The 21,689-nt window shown below is 42.0% G+C and overlaps 1 protein-coding gene across 2 annotated transcripts in view; it reads right to left on the bottom strand.

Annotated features, from left to right (window-relative positions):
* The window catches only part of ASCC3 (activating signal cointegrator 1 complex subunit 3), an 824,578-nt gene that overhangs the window by 392,812 nt on the left and 410,077 nt on the right, over nucleotides 1-21,689 (bottom strand). For both annotated transcript variants that reach the window (XM_077289659.1, XM_077289660.1), the window contains exon 14: nucleotides 17,576-17,710. In XM_077289659.1, coding sequence (XP_077145774.1) covers nucleotides 17,576-17,710 — 135 coding nt within the window. The remainder of the gene's footprint in view (nucleotides 1-17,575; nucleotides 17,711-21,689) is intronic.

Genomic DNA, 21,689 nt, shown 5'->3' with positions numbered 1-21,689 from the left:
ACCTGCAGCCTTTGATTTAATTGTAAAGTACCATCCAGTATTGCATCTACAAGACGATTCCCCCGGTCACTTCACCTCCTTCCATAATGTGTTTGCATGGCAATGAGCTCAGATCGCAGTCTAGAGCAGCGGCAATGATCATACGGTGCAGCAGATACGCCACCAGCTACCACATATTCCAGCTTTTTGAAGGACAGACACCTAATTTTAGAGCAACATTATCATTTGTTTCTGCGGCTAAGCAATTTTTCCAGGAGTAACTACGAGCTACATCGCTTCCCACTCACACGAAGTGCAGTGCTGCTGACTATTAAACTGTTAGAAGCCGAGCACGGGTCTTAGGGATCAGATAGCAAGTAAATTGGTGTGAGGCGAGCGAGCAGCACAACACGGAGAAAAACAGTAAAGGACAAATAGAAATACACAATACCTAAAAGGCAGAAGGATCAAATTGAAACAAAAAAAAGGGTAAAAAGAAGTAAGACAGAACCTGTATTCAAGGAACGGACAGAAAATAATACAGAAAGAAACATCCGTGAAGAATAAAAAACTGGAACGAGGAAAATATAACAGCCGAACACTGGTTAATCCTGCACTAAATGTAATATGATGAAAAGGGTGAAGAAACATCCATTTGATAGCAGAAATAAAAATTTGGTAAAAGAAAATTCCACAGAATTACTATATCCATACATAACATATATCAATGAAAATGCCCTTATATTAATTCTGATCACAATTCACACTCCACATGTGAAATTAAGATGGATTGTACAGGGAAAGTTCCTTCAATGAAAGGATTAATATTTACACAAAACAATTATTGCTACTATAAAACTGGAGCAAAAAACATTAAATTCAACCTTGAATGCTTAGAACAACTGAAATGACAAATTGGGCCCCATAAACAGCAACATAATGACTCTACCAGGTTAAAGGGAACCTGTCACCCCCCCCCCCCCCCCCCCAGTCGTTTCAAACTAAAAGAGCCACCTTGTGCAGCAGTAATGCTGCATTCTGACAAGGTGGCTCTTTTAGTTCTGGGTGCTGTCACTTGAGAGATAATCAGTTTTATAATTTGTCTGAAATACCTGCTCCTCAGGCAAGTGGGCCGGCGTTTCCCCCCTGCTTCAGACGCCACACAGCTGTCACTCGCATCTTCTTGGTGCCGGGCGCCGCCTCCTCCTCACCACTGTTTTCAAAAGTAGCCTTCGCCTGCGCTCTTATCCCCTGCCTGGTGCAGGCGCAGTGAGCGCTGGTCGTCTGTCCTCATATGCAGCCCAGCTGACTGCGCCTGCGCGGCCGCCCTGCCTGTGAATCCCAGCCCCGCAATGTGAATAAATCATAAGTCACTGCTGGGCTGGGAATCCCAAGCAGGGCGGCCGCGCTCACTGCACATATATATAGATTATACTCACCCAGGGGTGGTCCCGCTGCGGTCTGGGTCCGATGGGTGTCTCAGGTCCGCTCCGGAGCCTCCCATCTTCATTCCATGACGTCCTCTTCTGATCTTCGTGCCGCGGCTGCGGCGCAGGCATACTTTGTCTGTCCTGTTGAGGGCAGAGCAAAGTACTGCAGTGCGCAGGAGCTGGGCCTCTCTGACCTTTTCCGGCCCCTGCGCACTGCAGTACTTTGCTCTGCCCTCAACAGGACAGACAAAGTATGCCTGCGCCGCAGCCGCGGCATTGAGACCAGAAGAGGACATCAGGGAATGAAGATGGGAGTCTCCGGACCAGACCTGAGACACCCATCGGACCCGGATAGCAGCGGGACCGCCCCTGGGTGAGTATAATCTAACGTCTTTTTCTCCTCTTTCAGGTAACATCGGGGGCTTATCTACAGCATTACAGAATGCTGTAGATAAGCCCCTGATGACGGTGAGCTTACCTCACCAGCGATTTTGGGGGTGACAGGTTCCCTTTAAATAAGGGCTAATTATTCTATATTTTGATAGATTTAGATTTTTATATATATTTTTAATGGAGTAAAAGAGGAGCAATTTGAATTTTTATATTTTAATTTTTTCCTTTTCATAATTTTAAAAATAAATGTTTTACTTTATTTCTTAGTCCCTTAAGGGGACTTAAACCTGTGCTCAGCAAAGTGGGCATTCTGCTGGCCTCAACTGTCATGGTAACCCCTAGGTGCTGATGGAAGTCAAGCACTGACAACTGATCCATTTAAATGCCACTGTCAGAGATTCATTATGAAGTTTAAACGGTTAGCAACAGCTATCAGATCTCAGCCCCATATGATGCTATTAGACTTGGATGTTAGTTCCCCAACATAGCTGACATCTGCCACACATGGAGGGAGCAATGAGGCCTCTCTACACATGCTGACTCTTATACTAATGTATAGAAATGAAAATTTGTGCTAAAGGGTTAAAATGGTTTTTCAGCTACAAAAAAAATTTCAACTACGAAATGCTGTTTTACAAGCAAAATCCACAGCAGCATTCAATGCAAAAATGGTGCCTTAACATATATATATATATATATATATATATATATATATATATATACACACACACACACATTATATATATATATATATATATATATATATATATATATATATATATATATATATATATATATATATATATATAAAGAAAAAGTAATGATTAACTGTCATCCAGATTCTTCACGGACAAGCTAAATTTGTACAAGATAAACATTTTCCACCATAAAATGAGTAATAAGCGTTAAACTATATTAACAGGAGCTGAATGCAGTTGACTCTTAGGAATACAAATAGAGTGCTCAGTCAAGCGATTAGGTATCAATATTTTAGCCAAGAGGCAGAGAAGGATGTTCACTGAATTTACCATGAGTATATGTCCCACTTTCAGGATTTTAATAAGTCATGAACTAAAATATGCCATTTACACATATTCAAGGTAACGTGAACTCTCTAGTGTTTGCTAAAACTGTTTTTCCTAACAACTAAAATATAAGAATGAGAAAAATGTTTGAAACTCTGAAATAGAATAAGCCAGTGACAAGTAACTGTTTCTAGAATTTCTTTATGTTTAGAGGGAATGTGTCTACCTCATCTAAAACAGCATAATGTAGGAAAAGAGACCCTGATTCCAATGATATATCACTTAATTTACTGGGTGCAGCAGTTGTGACAGCATGTAGCACAGCTCGGAAAGCTAATCCCGCCTACACAACAGCTTTCTGTATACGTGATCTATTGACAGTAAGCTGCTAATGAGAGGAGGGGCGGATTTGGACGACTTGGCACAAGGCAGCTGGTACGGGCAATGATAAAGTCCTAGTGATAAACCCTTCATGTTAAGTAAAACAACAGCACACAACTTAATAAATGACGCATCATTGAAATCTGTATATCAGACCCTATCTCATGCAGTCTTCAGATTACATAGTAAAAACCTGTGGAAAGATTCCCTTTAAGTAATATATTTTGCTAAAGGGAACCTGTCATTAGATTCATACTGCTGGAACCGAAGGCATCAGAGCCTGGATGTAACATTGAAGCTAGGCATATCAGTCTCTGAAAAGCTGTGGTGTCCGGCAATGAAAAGTGATACTAGTCTGGCGCCGCCGCCAGCCGATTACTCCCCGCCCTGTTCCAGTTGATTGACAGGTCTATGTAGAGAGACCTGTAAATCAGCTAGAGGGGTGCGGGGAGAAGCCAGAGGTCTCTGCCTATGGCCACAACTTTTCGTCTGTAACACAGCAACTTCTCAGAATCTACTATATAATTGTCTAAGGGTCACTTCCGTCTGTCGCGGATATTCATTGGTTGCGGCCTCTGTCTGTCATGGAAATCCAAGTCGCTGATTGGTCGCGGCAAAACGGCCATGACCAATCAGCGACAGGCACAGTCCAGCGGCAAAATGGCCGCTCCTTCCTCCCCACAGTCAGTGCCCGCTCCATACTCCCCCCCCCCCCAGTCAGCGCTCACACAGGGTTAATTGCAGCGGTAATAGACCGCGTTATGCCGCGGGTAACGCACTCCGTTACCGCTGCTATTAACCCTGTGTGACCAACTTTTAACTATTGATGCTGCCTATGCGGCATCAACAGTTAAAAGATCTAATGTTAAAAATAATTTAAAAAAATTAAAAATCGTTATATACTCACCGTCCGTCGGCCCCTTGGATCCAGAACCGGCCTTTCCCGCTCCTCGCGATGCTCCAGTGACCGCTCCATGCATTGTGGTCTCGCGAGATGATGACGTAGCGGTCTCTCGAGACCGCTATGTCATCATCTCGCGAGACCGCAATGCACTTTTGGGTCCGGAGCGCGCGAGGAGCATCGGTAACCGCTTCGCCTGGATCTGGGACCAAGGGAAGGTGAGTATATAACTATTTTTTATTTTAATTATTTTTTTTAACAGGGATATGATGCCCACATTGTTAAATACTGTGTGGGCTGTGCAATACACTATGTGGGCTGTGCAATATAATACGTGGGCTGTGCAATATAATACGTGGGCAGTGCAATATACTACGTGGGCTGTGCAATATAATACGTGGGCTGTGCAATATAATATGTGGGCTGTGCAATGTACAACGTGGGCTGTGCAATGTACTGCGTGGGCTGTGCAATATACTACATGAGCTGTGCAATATACTACGTGGCTGTGCAATATACTACGTGGGCTGTGCAATATACTACGTGGGCTGTGCAATGTACTACGTGGGCTGTAAAATATACTGCGTGGGTTGTGCAATATACTACGTGGGCTGTGCAATATACTACGTGAGCTGTGCAATATACTACGTGGGGTGTGCAATATACTACGTGGGGTGTGCAATATACTACGTGGGCTGTGCAATGTACTACGTGGGCTGTGCAATGTACTACGTGGGTTGTGCTATATACTATGTGGGCTGTGCTATATACTACGTGGGCTGTACTATATACCACGTGGGCTGTGCTATATACTACGTGGGCTGTGCTATATACTACGTGGGCTGTGCAATGTACTATGTGGGCTGTGCTATATACTGCATGGGTTGTGCTATATACTACGTGGGCTGTGCAATATACTACGTGGCCGGTGTTATACACTACGTGGCCTGTGTTATACACTACGTGGCCTGTGTTATACATTATGTGGCCTGTGTTATACACTACATGGGCAGTGTTATACACTACGTGGGCTGTGTTATACACTACGTGGCCTGTGTTATACACTATGTGGGCTGTGTTATATACTGTGTGTGTGGGCTGTTATATACTATGTGAGCTGTGTTATATGCTACGTGGGCTGTTATAAACTACGTGGCTGTGTTATATACTATTTGGGCAGTTATACACTCCATGGGCTGTGCTATATACTACATGACTGTGCTATATACTACGTGGCTGTGCAGTATACTACGTGGCTGTGCAATATACTACGTGGCTGTGCAATATACTACGTGGGCTGTTTAATACTACATGGCCGGCCGCAAACAATCAGCGACAGGTGCAGTCCGGTGTATTCTACGTATTATTCTAAAATCTTCATAAATAAACTACATACATATTCTAGAATACCCGATGCGTTAGAATCGGACTACCATCTAGTAAAATATAACTGGCCACAATAATGCCACCAGGCTTCGGTACATGCTGCCCGTGGTTTGAAACAGGTTTACTTTAATAATGAGATATCATTTTTAGGCGAAAGGGCCATTAGCTCAAAGAAACTGGCTAAGCATATGCTTACAATGCCACCTCACTCTGCATAATCTTATCATTCTTAATGCAACTATATAACTATCAGGGTGTACACAGATGAGCAAAAGGGTAATAATGTTTTGAAGTTTTGACTTTCAGTCTCATATCTCACCATCTACTACTGTTTGGAACGTGAGGCTACCATCATTTTATAGACAAACATCTGGGTTACCACATACATAAATTTCATTTGCAACTAATTTGCATATGATTAGTTATGCAGATTCTTCTTCTCATCTTACTGCATTGTTGCTGTTTTGCTCTCCCCAAAAAAAACAAAAAAACGAAATTGTATTTTTTATTTTGTTAGTATTTTGGAAATCCACCTTTGGCTTTCAACTCTGCCTAAATCCTTCTGGACATATTCTAGATCAGATTAAAGCATGTCTCGACCGAAATCTGATCCCAGGACTCTTCTACACGTTCCCAAAGTTGGTGCCTACTGGTCAACTCACTTAGGTATATATACAGTTTTTTTTTCTTCAACTCTAACCACAAGTGTTCGATTGGATTAATGGATGGAAACTGTGGGGACCAATCCAGCACCTCTACTTCATTGTCATTGAATAATGTCTTCACCAATCTCGATGTATCTTTGGGTCCTTGTCCTGTTGGAACACAAAGTCGTCCTTTTCATACCCATAGTACGTGAGTGTACAAAATAATTCATCTTGTAGGATACTCACATATAGCTCAGCATTGAGACTACTATCTGTCCTGGTCAAGTATCCAGCGCCTTTGGCTATGAAACAACCCCATATCATCAGGCTTCTTTCACCCAACTTGACAATCCCTTCAATTTCTAGATCTATTTGCCCCTTTTTACCTTGTTTCTTCTAGACCCATTTACACCCATCACAGCCTAGTTTATTGACTTTCCTCTCATTGCTCCAAATCACCGGGTTTTTAATATTCTACTGTCCACTTTTTGTACTCGCGCCAATGCTTCTTAGGACTACATTAAATTAGAGACTTATGCACATTTTTTGGGGGCCACCATTACAGACTTGTGTAAAGTGCATCACACAGTTCTTGCATGGACGTCTGTGGTCTCATTATTATGAAGCATTCGAGCCACCTCCACTGCCGATGAGCAGCCTTGCTAACTCCAATATTTTGCCTGGATGTCCACCTCTAGTCTTCTTAATGGATGGACAGACTTCATTTCGTATTCTTCCAACTGTCATTAGGCTCACATGATGCAGTTTGGCAATTTTTCCTGCCGAGAGACCACTATTGATGAGCTGGAAGATGCTGTTTCTTTCTTGGGAAGACTTCTTCATGGCTTCTCCCTGATTCGAACAAGTGACCTGTAACGTGGGAATCAACCTCATAATACCCTGAGCTATTGGGGAATGTGAGAACAGGTTGTAATTTCTATTACACAGGAAGAAAAGATTTTTCTACTATCAGGAGCAAAACAGTAACAATGCAGTGACATGACAAGAATCTGCATAACTAATCATATGCTAAATAGTTGCAAGTCAAATTTATGTATGAGATAGCCAAGATGATTGTATATACAGTATATAAAATGATTGTAGTCTGATGTTCAAAGCTGTAGTGGATGGTGAAATATGGAGCCTGAAAGTCAAAAGTTCAAAACATTGCTAACCTTTTGCTCGTCAGAATGTACACCAAGCCATACTATATTTGCTGTTTATGAGTGCACGGTACTACAGTTTCACATGCCAATGGACCATTGTAGATGATGAAATTACATAATTACACTGTGTTCCAAATTATTATGCAAATTGGATATAAGTGTCATAAAGATTTAATTGTTTTGTTTTTCAAATAAACTCGTGGATGGTATTGTGTCTCAGGGTTCAATGGATCACTGAAATCAATCTTAAACACATGTGAAAATTGGATTTCCAGGTGATTCTAATTAAAGGAAAACTACTTAAAAATGATGTTCCACATTATTAAGCAGGTCACAGTTTTCAAGTAACATGGGAAAGAAAAAGGATCTCTCTGCTGCTGAAAAGCATCAAATAGTGCAATGCCTTGGTGAAGGGATGAAAACATTAGAAATTTTCAAAAAACATAAGCGTGATCATCGTACTGTTAAGAGATTTGTGGCTGTATCTGAGCACAAATGTGTTTGTGCTGATAAAGGCATAATGAGGAAGATTTCTGCCAGGCAAGTTCAACGGATTAAGAGAGCAGCTGCTAAAAAGCCATTACAAAGCAGCAAACAGATATTTGAAGCTGCTGGTGCCTCTGGAGTCCCTCGAACCCCAAGGTGTAGGCTCCTTCAAAGGCTTGCTGTGGTGCATAAACCTACTATTCGGCCACCCTTAAACAGTGTTCACAAGCAGAAATGGTTGTATTGGGCCCACACATACATGAAGACTAATTTCCAAACAGTCTTGTTTACTGATAAGTGTTGAGGAACCCTGGATGGTCCAGATGGATGGAGTAGTGGATGGCCACCATGTCCCAACAAGACTGCAACGTCAGCAAGGAGGTGGAGGAGTCATGTTTTGGGCCAGAATCATGGGAAACAGCTGGTAAGGCCCTTTAAGGTTCCTGAAGGTGTGAAAATGACCTCTGCAAAGTATATAGAGTTTCTGACTGACAACTTTCTTCTATGGTCTAAAAAGCAGAAACGTGCGTCCAGGAGCAAAATCATCTTCATGCTGACAATGCCCCATCTCATGCTGCAAAGAATACCTCTGAGTCATTGGCTGCTATGGGCATAAAAGGAGATAAACTCATGGTGTGGCCACCATCTTCCCCTGACCTCAACCCTATAGAGAACCTTTAGAGGATCATCAAGCAAAAGATCTATGAGGGTGGGAGGCAGTTCACATCCAAACAGCAGCTCTGGGAGGCTATTCCAACTTCATGCAAAGAAATACAAGCAGAAACTCTCCAAAAACTCACAAGTTCAATGGATGCAAGAATTGTGAAGGTGACATCAAAGAAGGGTCCTATGTTAACATGTAACTTGGCCTGTTGGGATGTTTTGGCGTTAAATAGCTTTTTTGTTCAGTGAATGTGACCTCCTAATGCTGCAAATTCCACAAATGAGCATTTTCAGTTCTTTAAAACATATCAAATGTTTAGAAATTCTACTGTGCATAATAATTTGGAACAGTGCATTTTGAGGTTTTATTCATTTTGGAGATTATACTGTTATCATTGGGAGGTTTCTTTAATAGAATTCGATGTATAATCTAACGGGTGATTACTTTTATTAGACTGACTGTCAATTGCACCAACCATTTAGGAAAATCCGCGAAAAATGTAATTTGCATAATAATTTGGAACATAGTGTAGTATGTTTCCAAAATATGCCAGCCCCCTTTTGATAAGTCTTTCTGTACTATTCTCTACCAAAGCCAAACAATTAAAGGGGTTGTCTACCATTACTTTTTCACAGCCTTGCTTTGTATAAAAATAACAATATCAGCCTTAAGGTACCATCACATTAAGCGACGCTGCAGCGATATAGACAACGATGCCGATCGCTGCAGCGTCGCTGTGTGGTCGCTGGAGAGCTGTCACACAGACCGCTCTCCAGTGACCAACGATGCCGAAGTCCCCTGGTAACCAGGGTAAACATCGGGTTACTAAGCGCAGGGCCGCGCTTAGTAACCCAATGTTTACCCTGGTTACCAGTGTAAATGTAAAAAAAAAAAAAAACACTACATACTTACATTCCGGTGCCTGTCGCGTCCGCTTCCCTGCACTGTGTGAGCGCCGGCCCTAAAGCAGAGCGGTGACGTCACCGCTGTCCTTTGCTTTACGGCCGGCACTGACACATTCAGTGCAGGAAGCTCTGAGCAGCAGCGCGGACGCCGGGGGACGTGACAGACATCAGAGGGTGAGTATGTACTGTTTTTTTTTTTACTTTTACAATGGTAACCAGGGTAAATATCGGGTTACTAAGCGCAGCCCTGCGTTTAGTAACCCAATATTTACCCTGGTTACCATTGTAAAACATTGCTGGCATCGTTGCTTTTGCTGTCAAACACGCCGATACACGCCGATCTGACGACCAAATAAAGTTCTGGACTTTCAGCAACGACCAGCGATATCACAGCAGGATCTAGATCGCTGCTGCGTGTCAAACACAACGAGATCGCTATCCAGGACGCTGCAACGTCACGGATCGCTATCGTTATCGTTGCAAAGTCGTTTAGTGTGAAGGTACCTTTACTTATCCCTTGCCAATCTATCACCTTCTTTCTGTGATGCTGCTGGTTTATGTTTGCATGGCCACGTGGGTAAACCTCAGCTCATGTGCCACATGACTTCTACTGCAAAACATCTTTGCAACTTCCCACCTCTGTGCTCGCTCCATTCCATGAAGGGGAATCTGTCACCACGTTTTTCCTACCCTATCTAAGAGTAACATTATGTAGGGAAGAAGACCCCTAATCCAGCGATCTATTACTTTCTTGGCTGCTGAGTGCAGTTTTGATAAAACCTTTGTTTTTATGTGCTGCAGATTTCCCAGTTCTCTGATTGCTGAGCTCTGTATAACCCCATCATTGTGCTGGTCTCAGATTAGACGGCAAGAACCTGGTGACAGCTTCCCTTTAAATTACAGTGCCCTACAATGCGTTCAATAAAAGGCAACTTATTAGCAATAGGAAAGTAAAGCAAGGGAGCAGATTCAAAGCCAGCTCCCTCCTGTCTATGTACCTATAATGTAACTTTAAAATAATGACATGAAGATCTGGTCATTTAGGGAAAGGGGTCCCTCTAGGACAGGTGTGGGGAACCTCAGGCCCCAGCGCCATTTACAGCCCTCGATGACCTTTTATCAGGCCCCCCCCCCAGCAGATTCTCAGGGACCGCATTCTTGGGCAGGGAGCTGTATTTTGATTGCCACCAGCTCATTAATTTCTTTTTGCTCTGCACACATGCAGTGTTCATCACTACTGAACACTAAAGGGCATGCAATGAAAGATTATGTCCTGCCACCAGTGCCAGAGTCAGGATGTACTTTGTGGGCCAAATGGCCCTTGGCAGAAAAAAGATTCCATACCCCTGCTCTAGGAGGAGATGGTCTTCTTGAGAGGTTTAACTTTCTTACCTTATTTCATAATGATATTGGTCCAAAGCATGCCCTGTACACTGTTCATTTCGATGAGCTTACTAATACTTTCAAGCAACTTTTCATAATAAGCTGTACCAGATTACACTCTAAGAACAACACTATGTTTGGCCCTTATATGACTTGTATCCTACGTTTTCCCCTCTGCAGGCTTCATCTTTTTATTTGCTCTTAGTCAATCGGAGGAGACTAGGTGCTGTGATCTCTCATACATATCACAGCACACAGAGAAGGATTTGTGTTCTTTATTCCCTTACTCCAAAGAGAAAAAACAGTACAGAGGATATTTTACAACATTATTGAGCAGTGTAGATGAGAATTGAGCTCTGGATTAGGTAAAAGACTTGTCAGAAAGCTCTTTGTCTCTCTCTACTTGTTTCCTCACTCTGTTTCTCTCTCCTCATCCCTTGCTCCTTTATCGAATATATTAGGCTGTGTAACCAGAAATCTCACTGTGCTGCAAGCTGTGCTGGGTACATGAGCTGTTTTTACAGAGTAGCTGACAAGTCCATGAGGGTAAAAAATGTCTCATAAGTGGAGAACGAAAAAGCACAGTTCTGCTTTGGTTTCTTATATATACTGTGGTGCAGTGACCAATGTTACAGCCAGGGGGCGCTGTGTGTGCGCTTCAAGATGCGCTTGGAGGCATAATGGTGATGAGAGAAAGTCCGGCAGGATTATAAATGGCCGGTATGTGTGTCGCAGAGGAGGTCACTCTGCGCTGTCAGTCTGAAGTTAAGTTGGTGTGCTGGGACCTGTAGTCCCACGTGTGATTGTGTAGTTCTAATGGGAGATTGGCAGGGCTAGTTATGAGAGATGGGAGGGTCAGACTAGCCACACACACCCACACTCCCACCCATGGGAGTGGTTACAGGTATGTAATGTGACCAGGGTGTGGGTCACATGGTTCCTGTGTATGGATCCGTTTGGTTCCTGGACGGTCGGTGTTGGAAGCTCCTGTGAGTGGAGTCTTCCTGGAATCACCTAAGACCGTGGACGAGGTGTTGGATTGTTCTGGTATGGACTGGAGTCCTGCAAGCACCTGGTAAGATCATGGACTGATGGCCTGTGTGCTGAAAGTGCCTGTGATTGGACTTCCTGAAAGCACATGGAAAGGCTGCAACTACAGAACCTGTGACGGCTTCTGTATTGGGGAGGCTACAGTTCCTACTGTGGGTCTGGACTATCCGAGGTGCCCTGGTCACAAGGACGGTGATCCCAAGTGAGGCAGCTTTCCCCTGTGAACCAGCACTGGCAGGAGTTAGTATATGGAGCCGGAGCTCCTGTAAGGTAACTCCAGGTAACAAGGGGGTTACGGGCAGACACGGATCTGCCATTGGAACAGACTATCGATGGTTAATGTGTTCCGTTGATGTAAATAATGAACTGTTTGTGTTATGGTTTATGACGTTTAATAAACTGGAATAGACTGTTTAAGTGGAGAAATCGTGCCTGAGTGCTTAAATCCCATGCCAAGCGAGTGTCCCCCAACACACTCAGGTAGCGTATCACCACAATACATGTACTATTGATATCTGCAAACTTTGTTGAAAACACAGTTCCTTTTTTTAAAAAAAAGCTGTTTTGCATCCCAAAGCTCAACATAAAGATAAATATAGGGAAAAAAGCATTATAAAACAGGCAAACACAACACAAACTGAGAAAAATGCGGTTTTTACACAATCAAATTAGTGGTTGAATCTCTGCCCTGAATCGATATTAATCCAGACCTGCTTGCAGAGCCCTTCTGGTTTAGTAGAACAAGGCTGCATCAATGGAGGACACCTGATGCTAGCTCTTAGGAAACAAATCTTTCTCTACATTGATTCCCTATTTGCTGTAGGGCCGCTCCTGTTCTCTTTAAAATTGAGGATGTTGCATTATAACATATTAGATAAGGGAATCTGCATCGTAGAAGAGCTTCATAGTAGGAGCACACATTTCATGGCACATGTGTTTTCCGTCTATCAATAAACATTTATGGTATGCTTCACTTACTGATCGCAGACAACATATTAGTAAAGCAGTGACGTAAAAGAAAAATAACAGAATAACACAACAATAATTGTTTTACTTCATGGGAATGACAAGACTAAACACAAGTCATTGCTAATAAAATGAATGGAATGGCTCATACTGTGCTGCTAGGTAACTGCACAGGCCGTGCTACAACGCATTGCTGCCAAAACATTTCCGTTTTGCAAACTTTTGGCTTCACGCTACTTACTTTCAATTATAAATGTACAAATCATATGCACAAATTAAAATTCAGAGTATTTGTCTCCAACAATTGAGAATTTTATTTAAGAACAGATGTTTGGACGGGGTCCAAGCTAATGTACATTGCAAAAGCTAGCGCACAAAACAGTGGGACGGCGCTTTAATAAATCTTCCCATTGTTTTCTAAACTTCAGGATGATAAATACCTGGCACAACAGAATACAATGTATCCGCCACCCTATTAGATAAGTGCAATTCATTAGCGGTTCTGAATGACCACTTTACATTTTCGTAATTTGTTTGAAAGATTATTCACTTATGGCAATTTAGATTTGGTTACTTTTTTGTTTTTTTACATATTCCTCGGGAAAGAAAAAAAATGACTTATATAAAAGAGGGAAAAAAATACTTTAAAAGGTCCAAGATGTGAGTTATTCAATTAATGTACAATGCTGAGAATATATAGGTGTTAAACCAATAATTCAATGGTCACTGCACAGTTAAAGGGGTTGTCCAGGTTTGGTATGAAAGTCTGCAGCGAACTTGTGAATTATCAATAAAAGTGAATTGAGAAAAACCACGCACGTCTAGTCGGAATGTGGCAGGAAGTATGCATGTTGCCTATTTGTGGTTACATGACCCACTCCTGGCACCAGCAACTGAGAATCCCGTCAGCGTGAACTTTGATAATTCACAAGTCTGCAGTCATATAGAGTGACTGCAGACTGTCGTGCCAAACCTAGACAACCCCTTTAGGCTCCAGTTCACAAAGCCTAATGATAAATGTTCATCTGTATTGTCATCCATATACCTATGCCCATGTGGAAAAACATTCATGTTATCTGCCCAGATTGGTTAACATTGATCTGTGCGATCCATTTTCTACACAGAGAGCACAAGGACTAAAAAAATGTTTATGTGAATGCACCTTAAGGCTATGTTCACATGTTGTGTTTTTCTGTGTTTTTCTTTTTTTAATGCAAATTTTAAGCTGCGTTTTCCAGTACCAGAAAAAGCTATGAGATTTCAGAAATCTCATGCATCAACTCATGGGTTTTTTTTTTTTTTTTAGACGGATTTGGAAAACTGTTGTGTTTTTGGCAACTGCAGCGTGTCACTTTCAGCGTTTTCTTCGCCCATAGAAAGTAAATGCAAAAATGCAGCAAAAGACACAGATATCAGGTTTTGAAAAAGCCTTAAAGGGAACCTGTCACCTGTTTTGGCTGCTATAAGATGCGGCCACTGCCTTTCAGGGCTTATCTACAGCATTCTATAATGTTGTACATAAGCCCCCGATCCAACCTGCAAGTAAAGAAAAAAATGTTATATTATACTCACCTGCGGGGGCGGTTTGATGTGGTCCGTTCCTATGGGTGTCGCAGGTACTTGTTCGGCACCTCCCATCTTCTTGTGATGCCGCCCTCATGCTTCATCGCTCCCCGGCATCACACTCCTTCGCAGGCATACTTCGTTGTCCTGTTGAGGGCAGAGGAAGGTACTGCAGTGCGCAGGCGCTGGGCCTCTCTGACCTCTCTCGGCACCTGCGCACTGCAGTACTTTATGCTGCCCTCAACAGGACAGCGAAGTACGCCTGCGAAGGAGCGCGATGCCGGGGAGCGATGAAGCAGGAGGGCGACATCGCAAAAAGATGGGAGGCGCCGGACAAGGACCTGCGACACCCATCGGACCGGACCACCCCCCGGGGTGAGTATAATAAAACAGTAAGGAAGCAGTATGGTAATGAGCGAGAAACCTAAAGAGACTGTCCAACCTTTGGCTACAAGTCGGCAATCATTCTACGTGACTGCAGGATTGTAAATCCTCTCCGGTGCCAGCATTGGGAGCGGCAGGTCCATGACTGCATACACAGTCACAGGCCAACTAGACCTGCTCAATGCAAGCGTAATGAGAGAGGCCGGTCACATCTAGTAGGAATGTGGCCGTAAGCATGCAAATTGAATACCATGTGTCAATGCCATGTGAATACATGACAATAGTCATGTGACCGCCCGCTCCTGGCGCCAGCAACGGAGAATCCTCGCATAGCATGACTGCAGACTTGTAGCCTAAGGGCAATGCATTTCTTCCCAGACTAACAGGAATGCTTGGACTTTCAGGGGGAATATCTTGTCTGGGACGCAATATTTAGACAGGCTGTGCTACAAAATTTAGCCGAAATGTGTAATGGTGCAAAAAAAGGAAGGTTTCAGTTTTTGAGGAGTAAGTACAGAGCAGTAATATATATGCAGCTTAATTTCAACACTAATTCCACAGCTCATGGATACAAATCAAAACTATTTTCCATCCGAAAAGGACAAAATTAAAATATGACTTTTTCCTTAACATGCATGAAATACAGTCACAGAATTACGCATACATTTTCATGTAGTAATCATGTTTTCTTTCTAAGTGAAACTCTGCAATTTCTCATGGGAAATAAGCAAATTAAAGACACAGACGCTTGGAAGCATCTCATACACAGAATACAATTACCTGCTTCAGCAATGCATTCTGAGCCATAACAATGCGCTAGTCCCCCAGCAAGTCTTACAGAGCAAAGCCGCCATGATTTGGCTTCCTTTAAAGGGCTACTACAGGACTAGAAATACATAGCTGCTTCCCACTTAAATCAATGCCACAGCTTGTGTGTGGTTCTCACATCAATGGAGATGAGTTGCTATGCCATACACTATAGACAGAGGTAATGTTATCCTTTCTGCCATGCCAAAAACAAGTGAAACATGGGTAGGCAGGGGCAGTATAATAAGGCATCATTGAAGGTTTGTGCAATGTATGGATTTAAAGCAATGGGAATATGGAAAAAAAAATCCATTACACTTTATAACAACTGGAAGATTGCTTTGAACACATAATGATCACTAGGGTTTGGTGGACAAATGTGTAGCGGGGGCAAATCAATTAATGACTGTCCAGCTGACAACCCACATGTTGAACATAAGGGGACTCAGGAATGACACGCCATTCACTATCCATGGCACAGAGGAAAATAGCTCAGTTCAGCACCCAGCTTTCGTTCAAAACCAAAACGTCAATACCTGGAGAACAAAGACATGTTGTGTTAATTAAAGGGGTTGTCCCCTGTGAACACACCTTTGCCCACATGCGCTGCCTCACTTGCCACGGTTGATTGGCTGCAGCTGTAACGTCACCTTGACAGCACTGCAGCAAATCATTGTGCTTAGCAGCTATGCCAATCATAGAATGTTAGAGTTGGACAGGACCTCCAAGGTCATCTGGTCCAACCCCCTGCTCAATGCAGAATTCACTAAACCCTCTTAGATGTCTGTCCAGCCTTTGTTTGAAGACTCCTATTGAAGGAGAACTCACCACCTCTTGTGGCAGCCTATTTCACTCATTGATCACCATCAAAAAATTTTTTTTTTCATTTCTAATCTGTATCTTCTCCCTTTCAGTTTCATTCTATTGCTTCTCGTGTTTCTGTGTGCAATTGAGATTAAAGATGATCCCTCTACACTGTGACAGCCCTTCAGATATTAGTAGATACCTATTAAGTCTCCTCTTAGCCTTCTTTGTTGCAAGCTAAACATTTCCAGATCCTTTAACTGTTCCTCCTAGGACATACTTTGCAGTCTGCTCACCATCCTGGTAGCTCTTCTATGAACTTGCTCCATTTTTTTTTATGTCTTTTTTAAAATGTGCTGCCCAGAACTGTGCATAGCATTCCAGATGATGTCTGACCATGACGAGTATAGGATGACTTCACGTGATCTAGACACTATGCTTCTCTTAATACATCCTAGAACTGTATTTGCCTTTTTTGCTGCTGCATCATACGGTTGACGGATGTGCAACCCGTAATCTATTAGTACACCCTAGTCTTTTTCACAAATGCTGTTGCTTAGTTCTATTCCTCCCATTCTGTAGATGTCATTTTCATTTTTTTTGCCCAGACGCAGAATGTGGAAGGCACGAGCCATTGAGCTCAATAAAAGGCTGCAGCGTTGTTGACATTATGACACCGCTGCAACAGATCAACACAGACAAAGGCAGCGGCAGAGAAGCAGAGCTGCACACACGGATAAGTAAAGTTTAGTTGTTTTTTTTTACACATAATTGAGCTTATGGGCAACAGATTGCTGAAAGGAAGCAACCCCTACAAATGAAATTTTGGCTTGGCTACCCAATCCCTATCCCCAAAAATTATATTTAGCAGCATAACAGAAACAAGCCAGTCTGTGCTGAAAGGGTTAAACTGGATTCTGCTAAATATGTAATTTTACATTAACATGCTTATATGGCTAAACTGGCAGGAGAGATAAGAAAATATACTCAATCTTTAATCAGGCTAGAGATACAAGTGGCACTAAGTAGGGCATGAAGCCCCATGCTAATTGCAACCTCTCAGATGAAAACACATTCAACTCTACAAACCAGAAGCAAAGTTAAATTAAAAAAAAAAAAACTTAAGCGTATTTGTCCCTCACTTTTCTAGAGCAGCAAAGAGTTAAACTGTTCCACAAAAAACATGTTTTATCTAGGGAATACAATTTGCAAGTTTGACAAGTTCAAGAATAAAAGTGGATTATTCAGCTCCTACCTGTTTTTCAGCATGACCATAATCAGATCCTTGGTTTGGCAAAAAATATAAAATGTGCCCATTGTTTTTTGCTAGCTCCCTCAAGGCCATTGCTGTCCGCACTGTAGAATTTCTGGCATGAACAAAAACCATTACCTTCAGAGAAAAAAAACAAAACACACAAATATTAATAGAAATAAGAACAGCCCGTGCAGCTTAGTCATTTACTGAGCAAAACGTGCAGTGATATACAGCCAAAATTATCTGCATAAAAATGCACTTTTTATATTCGGTGCAATACAAGTAGATTCAATGTCCAAACATTAATAATAAGAGAATAGACGGAATCTGAAGCCTGGCCAAGTGTGACTGCGCCATTTCACCGCACACGGGATGAAACACACCGAGAGCTGGAAAATAAAACAGTCCTCTGGGGAAATGTACAGATGTGCGCACTTGTCATTTTGGTGTGGGAGCGCTGCATTGTTTGCAGGTATTTGACCTGAATAATGTGTTCTTCACCATTTCCAGCTCCATGTTTGACAGTGAGGATAGCAAGTGTTGTAAAAGATTAAGCATGTAAGAATACACATTCACGCCTTTTCTGTTTGTATCACTACATAGAGAACAATAGTAAAACAGCCTTAATTTAAGAAATTCTTCATGTGCTTAATCTCTGGCAGAGGTGTTTGGCACACAATCTTTCTTCGGCAAGATGGCAAATCTTCTGTGCTCTGCTTCTTCCATGTTGAGCTGTAAAGGCTCTCGTTCCCCTGGCGAACAGAAGACTCAATACTTCTTTATACTCACTGTCACCCCAATACGAAGCATATGCAGAGATCAAGATAACAAAAACCAGCATATGGAAGATAAAGTATACGGCAGTGTGGAGTATTCTACTCGACAGGAGAAAGACTCACCAAATCCTGTCAAGCCTAAATCCGAGAGTGGCCCCACATTCACAATGCTACAGCTGCAGCCAACCAGTGGCCACAGGGTGACCAATGTGTCCCTGCTGAGGACAGTGATCGTCGGCAGCAGTCCCGAGCCATTTCAGCCAGAAGGATTGGCAAGGGACTCGGGAAGCAATATGGGAAAGCAGCAGAAGTCCCGTAGATGGGGGGGGCGGGTGTTTCCAATTCAGTGGGCCTGCTTTTAAAAAGAAGTGAACAACTATCTTACAGCTGGGACTGCACAGCAAATTTGACCGTTATAGCCAGGGCAAAGATCTCAATACAGCAATGTTAGATTACAACATAATGAATTTGTTGCGACTCCTATGTTACGAAGGTCTCACACATCTGTGGAAAAATTGTGCTTTGGATCAGTGTGTCTGCTTTTACCATAGTGCCTCCGCTTTTACCATCAGTGCATCATCTGTGTCCGTGTTCTACATAAATCTCCTATCCTTTGCAATATTAAATTCAGACAGCACACAGATTTATGCTGTGGCCATCTGTGTGCCGTTGTCATGGAAAAATAGACTTGTACTGGAACTTTTCATCCATGGTATTGGAAAAAATTGGACTTGTCCATCAGTTTTGCACTGACATGCGGTCTGTGAAAATTCATATCCATGTAAATAGAACCATATTTTATAATGAGTGAGGCCTAATTAGTGAGGCCTAAGAGTGTTATATATAAGAGGCAAGATCTAAAAGGGGTCATCTGACACAAAAAACATTTTGCGGTAGAGAAGGTTTTCAAAACAATAAATAGAGGCATACTTACCTTCCAGCACCCCGAACATCCACTGCGGTTACTCTGGAAACAATGCCTGTTCCATTTTGAAGACAGCAGACCCGCTGAAGTCTGTGATTGGCTGTAGCCATCATGTAACTAAAAGAGTACAACACTGAATGTTTGACTGGTGATGCAATCTCCTAAGTCAAATGACCGCTGCGGCCAATCGTAGCCTTCAGCGATCATGCTAAAACAGTAGATATCACCTCCGTAACCAGCACAGACCTTCAAAATAGTCTGCACTGGATCTGCTGGGTTGCTGGTTGGTGATTATGCCTTTGTTTCTTGGCTTAAAAACAGTCCATGACTAATAAAAAAAAAACATTTTTTAGCATCAGACTACTATTTTATGTGTCACAGTTGCACCAGTTTGTGGGTCCCAATGTGACCACATACTCTTTTGTTATATTGTGACGTAGTATTGAGCTATGTAATAACTGCTATAGCCAACACTGTGAAGCCTAAATTTTAATACTTGAATATTAGCATGTTTTTTTACACTAAAAAAACATGACATAAAACAAACAAGTTAATTGGGCACCGCCAAAATTGTGACCAACAGAATAGACCACTATAATTAGGATGCCCCCTGCCTGGTAAACATGGTTGCCGAGGTTGTGTTCAACCCTCTATTCCCAATGGTTGCCTAGAAATAAGTGTCTCTCCCAGATCTTCATGATTCTGCTGAGGTCCTAACATGGGCTATAAATGCATAGAAGAGCACATTGGTTTACTACTTTTCACATGTGATTGCTGTTTCTAATTTGTTTTAATGTATGCAATACATACTTTCTAAAGACAAAGGTCCAGATTCATCAAAATCTGGTGCAAATTGTTTTGAAAAGCAAAAATGTTGTGACTTTTGGCATTTTCAAACCAGTTTCGCCCAGTGTCGCCAAAATGGACTGAGCTGAGGCAAGAGTGTGACGACATAACTCATGGCAATTTGGGCCGTTCCTTATACTAGACTGGAGTAAGACTTCTGTTGTGGACGTGGAAACAACCGGCACTCATCATATGCTCCCGATTCATCAAGATGTGCCTCTCCAATACACCTCCTCACCAAGACCGCTGAGCAAATCATAGGCCTTGATGAAGTGGGGCCGCAGAATCCACACAGACGAAAGCCTCAATTTCTGGCAATCCTTCATGCTTTATCCAATGTAAATTTCTTTATGTCCACAATTTTTATCCATGAACAGCTAAACTAATGAACGCCTTGTTGAACAAGCATTGGGAGCACTACAACTCCACCGCCACACACCTCCCGGAGTTGCCTTCTCTGGTCAAGCTGTTAAAAACTCAATTCAACAAATTTACAGTTGTACTTGTTTCTCTCTTTATCTCCCACTAATTACTAGCTTCCATCAGTGCCTCCATAGGGGTTGCCACAGTTTTTACAGTCAATGGTAAATCAGTCGCAGAAGGCAGTTATACATCAGAAAAATGAAAATAGGGAATTGTGACCTCAAGCAAAATAAATGCCCTATTAGCACAAAATTTGCGAAAACCAAAAGAAGGAGAAAGGTGCTAGGCCGATTGTAAATACCAATAGTATAAATGTTTAACAGAAATGTAATTAAGAACAAGGAAAAAGGAAATAAATATCCAACATGATAAAATACAGAAGAAGGAGATGATGTGAAAATTGCCACAAGATGTAAAATTCTCTAACGAAACCGCATAGACAAAAATTGCAAGTATCAAAATGACCAACTAAAAGAAACGATATGTGCAAATAGGTTCAAGTGAAAGATCAAAAATATGTTAACCAAGTACCCTATATAATTTTCATGCACTATTGCTATTTATTTAATTACTGCAGGGTATTTGCTGATTTTGTTTTATCTTGGGTTTTGTCTGTTCATTTGCCAGTGTAAACACTTGCCTACATGCTGCATAAATAGCAACTTATATTGCAGCTCATTTCTTTCGTTTTATGTTTCAAGTAAAAAGGTAGGTACCAAGATTCATATATAAAGTAAACTAACAATAAAGAATAAGCAAGTAGTTCGAGTGGTGCAATCACTTTACCGAATAGTCCCATTAGAAATGCAAACATGTAGTATTCAAGGATATGCAAATAACAGGACCATTAAATTAAGACAAAATATACATGCAGGCTCACCCACCAACGACCCGACGCGTTGGTTATTTCGATACAAACATTTTTTGCCTTTGCACTTTCATTACAGAATTTTCATCTTGGGGCAATTTTTACATCTCTTACACTTTTAGGGGAAAACCAGCAAACAAAAAGACAGTTTTAGTTAATTCCTTCCAAAGTTGATGAATTTTCACAATAAATATGTAAATGGGGCATCCAAATTACAAATTGGGAAGTTTTGGTTTCCTGGGAAAATACAGCCGTAACAGAATCCAACTATTGTAA

The sequence above is a fragment of the Ranitomeya variabilis genome, chromosome 2 (genome assembly GCF_051348905.1).
Source record: "Ranitomeya variabilis isolate aRanVar5 chromosome 2, aRanVar5.hap1, whole genome shotgun sequence".
Classification (NCBI taxonomy): domain Eukaryota; kingdom Metazoa; phylum Chordata; class Amphibia; order Anura; family Dendrobatidae; genus Ranitomeya; species Ranitomeya variabilis.
The sequence above is the reverse complement of the archived record's forward strand: the minus strand, read 5'-3'. Positions and strand labels throughout refer to the sequence as shown.